Source organism: Papaver somniferum, unplaced genomic scaffold (genome assembly GCF_003573695.1).
Source record: "Papaver somniferum cultivar HN1 unplaced genomic scaffold, ASM357369v1 unplaced-scaffold_158, whole genome shotgun sequence".
Taxonomy (NCBI): domain Eukaryota; kingdom Viridiplantae; phylum Streptophyta; class Magnoliopsida; order Ranunculales; family Papaveraceae; genus Papaver; species Papaver somniferum.
In genome coordinates, this window is record NW_020625264.1 from 4,270,080 (window position 1) to 4,277,919 (window position 7,840).

The 7,840-nt window shown below is 35.7% G+C and overlaps 1 protein-coding gene across 2 annotated transcripts; it reads right to left on the reverse strand.

Annotated features, from left to right (window-relative positions):
• Positions 1–1,918: 1,918 nt before the first annotated feature.
• Positions 1,919–5,396, reverse strand: LOC113336991 (MDIS1-interacting receptor like kinase 2-like). 2 transcript variants are annotated; one of them, XM_026582687.1, is made up of 4 exons: positions 5,270–5,396; positions 2,817–3,961; positions 2,442–2,715; positions 1,919–2,341 (listed from the first exon to the last, which is right to left on the reverse strand). In XM_026582687.1, the coding sequence occupies exons 1-3, from the start codon at positions 5,373–5,375 to the stop codon at positions 2,626–2,628; spliced, it is 1,341 nt and encodes a 446-aa protein (XP_026438472.1). In that variant the 5' UTR covers positions 5,376–5,396; the 3' UTR covers positions 1,919–2,341; positions 2,442–2,625. The 2 variants fall into 2 exon arrangements, with proteins under 2 accessions (XP_026438472.1, XP_026438471.1); XM_026582686.1 differs by having other exon boundaries at positions 2,442–3,961.
• Between the last annotated feature and the right edge of the window lie 2,444 nt (positions 5,397–7,840).

Genomic DNA, 7,840 nt, shown 5'->3' on the forward strand with positions numbered 1-7,840 from the left:
TCTAGAAATCTCTTATCCACCATCCCAGCTGGTATACTTTGACATGACACTCGTAGAAAAACAAGTAGATGAGAATGCAGAAGCATATTCAAATTTTCCCTCCGAGGAAAAAGAAGTGTATGCTAAACGTTTATTGCAATTTCTAAAAGCGGTTTATCTGGTGAAAATTGTGGAATTATCAGCTGGATTCCTTGAGGTATGGGTGCTTCCTCTCTTCCACAAAGTATAATCTTAACATATTTGCATATATAATTTAAAGAACTGTCTATTCAAATCTATGAGAAGGCCAAGGGTACTGCTGCTTAAGGCTTAAGCAACCCGCCATTTATTACTTTACAAGAAGTTCTTGGCTACAATGATTATGTTTCTTGGTTATCAAAATGGTTGTCATTTTTGTGTTTCTTTTTCAAGTCTAGGATAAGGAGAAAGTACTAACAGTCAATGTTTCATTGGAGTTCTATTTTACAAATAATGATCGTGCTCTTTTAAGTATCTTGGTTTATTACTTTTAGCGAGATAATAGCTGCTATATTATTTAAAGAATTTTCTTTTCTTTCTCAAGGTTCTTTCACAAGCTCCTGACTTATTAGATTGTCAACACCCTCGCTTATCTGATCTACAAGAGGTTGCTTCAGGCTAACATACTTATTCAGCATTTCTCCTAATATAGCTGAACTTTACTTGACATTGAAGGAGGTAACATTAACGAAGCTCTTTGTTTTTTAATTTGGCCTGCAATGTTATTCCAACAGTTCTAGTCGAACATCTATATTTTTCATCTACCTCATTTGGCGACATTTATTTCTGTGTAACATCTTAATTTGAGGTGTTTCTTATTTTGTATTATTACCATTAAGTGACCTATCCGTTGTTGGAATTGTTCCGATATAGTCAAATTCAGCTGATGTTGGAGATGACTGGGTTGTCATCGCCAGGGATGTTGTCTAACCTCAAGTATATCATGATTGAAGAAGTGGAAGGATGTGATGTTGAGTTCAAAATTCTGAGATTTTTGTTAAAAAATGCAAAAGATTTGGAGGAACTTGTTATACCCTTTCATTCTAGTGCTGGCTCGTCTAATACAGTTAGACAAGTTGAGCGATTTAAGCAGAAGCTAAGTGCAGTTCCTACAGCTTCTTCAGATATCAAACTGGTGTCTAATATATGAACCAGCAACCAAAGAAATCAGATAATCAGATGTAGTAATCTAACTCGTCCATCATATATATTTGGTGCGAAGCAGCCCTTTCATATGCCTCTTATCGTTTTAAGATCACACCATGATGTTAACTGTGCGTCTTTTCTGGCATACCTTTATGAATGCTCTGTTTGATTTTGTGAGTTTAGAATGTTTAATATATGTAACTTCATTAGTATGATATTACTTCGCAGTTCACCTAAAGCTACCACAATTTTATATTTGAGCAGTAATATTCGACATTGTAAAAGGAAAGACAAGGACATCTTCCATCACTTCAACCACCAATATGCGATATGTCTGCAGTTTGGTAACTGCGAACACATTCACAGTAACAGTGCAGTTGTACTCTATATAAGTGTATGTGTTCTTGCCCTTGGGGAAGGCTGCTTAAGAGCAAACCTTGCATCCCTAGGTTGACATTCGTTTGACAACATTGAACCAACTGAGTTACATCAAAAGTCTACCTTTCTCAATTGGTACACTTACTCAATTGAGTTATTGTCCCAGCAGATAGATTTGTAATATCTAAAGAGTAGCCGTCGTGGATGAAGGCTTTCCTAGGGGCCGCTGTTTGTTTTCTAAGTATTGTATTCATGTTGTTGTCTTTCATCCTATATTACAAATGCATAGGATTAGGACTCAGGAAAAATAATAAGTGTTTTCGATTGATAGAATATATTTATGATTACTGAATAACTTAGACCTAACAAATGAAAAGAAAATAAGAAGATGACTTGGTAGTTTAAAATTATTATGACAGCAGTATATCTCCTAGAAAAATGGTTTCAAAAGGCTTGGCTAAATCTGCCCTGCTATGAGCTGACAATGATAGATCTACCGATACTTCTTGCATTGTCGGCCGAGTACATGGAACACTCCGTAAGCATGAAAAACCAACCTTCACGATGTACATTATTTCTTTCTTCACAATATCTGTGGGTGCTCCAATGCATTGGTCTAAGATGTCTCTCAACCTTACGTTTTGCCCAACCTTACTGGAAGAGGAAGATGAAGGAACATTAAGTTGGGAGAGTAATGTGATGATTTCAGATGGATGCCTTCCCATTAGTACTTCTAATATGATAACCCCAAAGCTATAAACATCACACTTCTCGGTCACCTTCATTGTATAGGCAAGCTCTGTAACAAAGAAAATGGACGTGAAATTTATTTCTTTATTTACTTCAGCAAAATGGTACCAATAACAATAAATTATAAGGGTTTGAGTTGAATCATATACCTGGAGAAACGTATCCGAAGGTTCCTGCAAGTGAAGTCCAATTGGATGAATCTGGCTTCAAAATCCTCGCCGTACCAAAATCAGAAATTCGAGCATCATATTCAGAGTCCAACAAAATGTTTTACTAGATATGTCCCTGTGAACTATGGCTGGAACGCAGTCGTGGTGCATGTAAGCAAGTGCATCAGCTGTTCCCTTGATGAATCTTACCCTCTTTATCCAATCGAATTCCAAAGCTTGTTCCCCATCGCATAAAACATTTTTCAGACTTCCCCTTTCCATGAACTCATAAACCAAAAATGAGATTTTACTTTGAAGATTAAAACAATAACCGAAAAGTTTCACAATGTTTCGATGCCGGATTTCTGTCAATACCTGAACTTCACTTTCAAATGACTTAAGATCGTATATCTCATAATCTTCATCCGAGGAGTGAAGTTTCTTCACAGCAACAACCTGACCTGTTGATAGCTCTGCTTTGTAAACGCTCCCATATCCACCCGTTCCAATGCAAAATTTAGCATCAAAATTCTTGGTTGCTTCAATTATGTGTTCAAACACTATTTTCCCATCGTAATTCCAAATCGAAAATAAATTTCTTCCGGTATTGCTACCACTAGGTTGATTTCCAGTCACAAGATTTCTTACCGATCTTTTTCGAAGGCGAAACAAAATGGTGAAGAGTATGAATAAAAGAAACAACGAACTAAGGAATGGAAGTAGGATCACGAGCAAAAGCTTATGCTTGTCTTGTTTTTTCCGTATCATAACCAAAGAATTGCATGGTTTTAAACCTCGAGAATTATTACCACATAACCCTTTGTTATTCTTCAATGAATCGACTGGAGCATCTTCAAAGGCCTTGATATCCGGAAGAGGACCACTCAACTCATTGTATGAAACATTGACAGTGGTTAAGCTGAACATTTGATCAAGTGAAGCTGGAATAGATCCGGAAAGCTTGTTGTGAGATAAATCGAGTGTTATCAGTTTGCTTAGTTTTTCTAGAGATGATGGTATCTCTCCGCTGAACTCATTGTAACTAAGATCTAACAAAATCTGTAACGACTCCAAGTTTCCGATCTGGGGTGGGATGCTATCATTAAAATTGTTTGAGCTCAAATTCAAAGATAGTAAGTTAGAACACTCCCCTAATTGTTTGGGTATTGATCCGATGAGTTTATTATTTGACAAGTCGAGATATTGCAGGATGGATAACATTCCAATTTCAGAGGATAAACTACCGGAAAGTCGGTTATGATGCAAAATCAACTTGCTCAATGAAGACAGTTTAAACAACTCCTTAGGAATTTCCCCAACTAATTTATTTGAATGAATATAAAGTTCAGCTAAATTCTTCAACTTTCCAATTTCAGAAGGTATTCTGCCTGTGATATTGTTCATTGAGAAAGATAACATTGTCAAATTTTGACAATCCCCCCAGTCTTTTGAGAGTTCACCATACAACATATTGTAATTCACAGCAAATATCTCCAGATGCGGATATACGTGAAACGCCTCTGTTATATTTAAAAGAGATTATTTCCCTTATTGGCCTGATTTCCGGTCAAGATATTATTCTCTGTAGTTAATGACTTTCATATGATAATAATATATATTGAGAATCCGATTAAGGGATTACTCAAGGAAGTTTATTCTTCCATTAATATTATCTATCAGTTAATTACGTTCAAGCCCGAGAGTTCTAATGCTGGTGCAATTTCTAAGGCTTCGTGGTATAGGACCCGTGAAATGGTTATTTCCTACCAGAAACTTTTCAAGTGTTCCTCTTTGACAAACGTTTTGGGGTAAAAAACCAGAGAACTTGTTCTCCATCAAACTCAACACTTTCAACTGTGTTAGGTTGTTAATTCCTATTGGTAACGAGCCACTTAATTGATTTCCAAAAAGATCTAAAATAGTCAAAATTTTCAAGTTACACACAGAAGCAGGGATTGGACCATTGAGTTTATTAACGTTCAAATATAAGGTTGTAAGAGACCTTAGCCTTCCTATATCTCGAGGTATGATGCCAAAAAGGTTATTAGAAGAAAATGATAAATAGGTCAAATTTGTTAAATTGCATATTGAAGGAGGGATTGAACCGATGAGATTGTTTGTGGACAAATCAAACATGGTGAGAGAGTGTAGCCTTCCTAAATCTTGAGGAATGAGTCCGGAGAGTTGGTTATCCCATATGTAAAGAACCTCTAACCTATTTAAATCTGTTAAAGAAGTGGGGATTGAACCATTGAGATTGTTTTTGTACAAAGCCAAGATAGTAAGAGACCTTAGCCTTCCTATATCTCCAGGTATGATGCCAGAAAGGTTGTTTGTGTGAAGGGAAAGATATTCCAACCTACTCAGATTGGTTAAAGAGGTGGGGATTGAACCACTGAGATTATTACCGTGCAAATTTAAGAGGGTAAGAAAACTCACCCTTCCGATATCTCGAGGAATGATACCTGAGATTTGATTTCTATAAATTGATAATCTAGTCAATTTAGTCAGCTTGCATATAGAAGTGGGGATCGAACTGGTTAGATTGTTTTGGTACAACAATAGTAAAGAGAGAAAATATAAATTGCCAATTTCTTGAGGGATGGATCCAGTAATTTGATTTTGAGAAAGGTCTAACAAACGAAGATTTGTGAGAAAACCTATTTCTGGTGGAATAGGTCCAGAAAATTCATTGACAGAAAGATCTAGGTGGGTGAGTTTTGGAAGATTGCTAATTTGGGATGGAATGGCTCCGAAGAGTTTGTTTTGGCTCAAGTTAAGACTAATCAAATTGGGAAAAGATGAAAAGTCGAAAATATAGAGCGTACCTTGTAAACCCAAACCTGTTACATTCAATTCTGCGACGTTTCCCTCATTGTTACAAGTGATTCCATACCACTTGCATGGAGTCGTGCTACTCCAAGTAGAATTCATCTTCCAAGAAGAGAGGAGAGAATGATTTTGTTCACAAGGCTTGATTTCCATTTCAAAAGATCATCTACTTCTTGTTCTACACCTACTACTTGTAAGTGTTGTTTATTAAAAGTTGAAGAAAAAGAAGAACCATCAGCAGAAACAACAATGCTGTAAGATGATAACAGTAATGCCAACACTAGTAAAATATGAGTGGAAAGTTTTACTCGTTGAGACATTTTGAATAAAGAGGAAAGAATTTTAGTTTATGGCTGATGATCCACTAATGAAGCACAAGGGGTTCTTATAATAAATTCATGTTTTATTTGATTCGGAAGACTTTTTTCCAGTCAACTGATATTTTTATTTTGGAAAAATATGCCTGCTCCATCTACCTATCTGGGAAGGTGTTTTTGATGGGTATGAATATGGTCCTCAGTTTGCCCTTCTGCTCAGGTCTCTTGCTTCATTTGGCCTACAGACTCACATGATAAGGCTTTGTGTGGTTGAATATAATTAATAAACAACAACTATAACAATCTGCCCTTCTTCTCAGGTATCTTGCTTCATTTAGACAAAAAGACTTCGAGTAATTACTTTCACCTATTCTACAACTACTATTACTTTCTGGACTCTTTCACAACTATTTTGTCTGGTATCTTAGATTCCCTTATTCTGTTAATTATAGTATGCCGAAGTGTTAAGGGACATAATTACATGTTTTATTTTCAAGCCCTTGTGGTCAGAGGAAACCTCAACAAGAACGGATCTATATTGCCACCACAATTGGGTCTATGAGAATACAAATGCTAATTACGGTTTACCATAAATAAGGTCACCAGAGAAGTTAGTCAGTGTTAATCCACACATGACTAGAATAACACAAATGATTTATTATTTCTCCACCCGTAAATTAAGTAACGGTGGAGAAATCAAGGATTTTTTGAGAGAGGGCATTAGTGAGTTAAAGGGAAGCACTATTGGTTCTTCAAGATATTCAGGCAGTCAATAGAGGCACACCATAAAAAACTAGATTTCTTTAAGAAATTATATTACTTGAGTATAGCATATGGTCTAATGGCATTACATCAGATTGAGATCCTATTTTGATGATTGTAGATTTGAGTGATTTCCATGGCGAGTGTAGATGTAATCCCACCAAAATATCAGTGGTTGTTTTACTGTTATTATTGGTTTTAACAGTTAACTATACCACTTATCTATAATAGATAAATATCAATGACTGGTACCGACAATCAGGATTTTGAGTAATTACCCTAACAATAGAAGAAAGTAAGAGTTCATGCACCAATTCTAAACATTTACCTTAATTCATCAAATCACCAGAGAGGTCAGTAATGAATGTTGGAGCAGCTGAAATGGATGGCCTCTCTGGTATACTCTGATACGTGAAAATATAGTCATTTGTCAGAATTTAGCAACGAAAATTTAACATAGAGGTTATTAGGTGAGAAAAAAGGGAATTACTACTAATGCTTACCAAAGGTGGGAGGACTTTCAAGGTATTCAGGCATTTTACCTTTAAGACCCTTCTCTGCTCTCCCCAAAACACATGAATCTCCAATACCATGCCAGAACAATTGTAATCAAACACTATATGCTATTAGCAATTGAACAAAAATTTCAGCAACATATTTAGTAGATCGTCTGATTGAATTACATGAGATTTAGATCGTAGTATAATGATTTCACATGAATCACCCGTTATCCCATCTTTTTCTTCAATAATTTTATGAGCCTCAGTTGCCTCCAACATATATTTTGGGTACTTTTGAAGCATATGAAATCCCTATTTTTTATATTTGACATAAAAATTTGTTTGTAGATTAAAAAAAAAAGAAAAAAAAAAGACCAGGTTTGATAACATGAAAATTTGTTCACTTGCACTGTATTTTATGGATTGTTAGATTGTCTGGTTTGCCTTACTATCGTTTCAAATTCCTACACGGTTTCTTGAGGTAAGGTTTATGTCCTCATCCGTTTGTTGTTTTTTCTTAATATAGTGCTTCACGATCAGCGTCGAATTTACCAAAAAAAATCGAGATCCTTGACTTACAGGTCTTGTGTCATATTTTTATATATGTAACTCTTGTTTAAAACGTGGGTACCTGTCTTTTGTCACATTCTTAACTAACACCGTCAAACCGTGACTACAGCTCAATTGTAACACTGCAACTCATAACGAATACTAAACCGTGGATAAAGGTCATATTAATCCTTTTAACAATAGTAACTCTTTCCTAAACCGTGGTTAAAGGTTAATTATAACAGTGTTAAGTTCGTATAGCCTGATCAATTGTGGATAAAGTTTTTTGTGACGGTTTAGTATAAATAACTTTAGAATAAACCGTGGCTACAGATAAATTATGACAGTTTAGTAAAGGGATCCCACCACAACAGTGGCTAAAGGTCATATGTAACACTTCGTCCTACCGTGGTTACAGGTCTTTTGTCATAGTTCTGTA

Bases quoted from the DNA above. Each gene is read 5' to 3' on its own strand.
- LOC113336991 (XM_026582686.1), bottom strand. From the start codon at position 5,375: ATGAATTCTACTTGGAGTAGCACGACTCCATGCAAGTGGTATGGAATC. The intron at 3,962-5,269 runs GTACGCTCTATA...TAAATATAACAG, and splicing joins AACAGGTTTGGGTTTACAAG to AGGCGTTTCACGTATATCCG.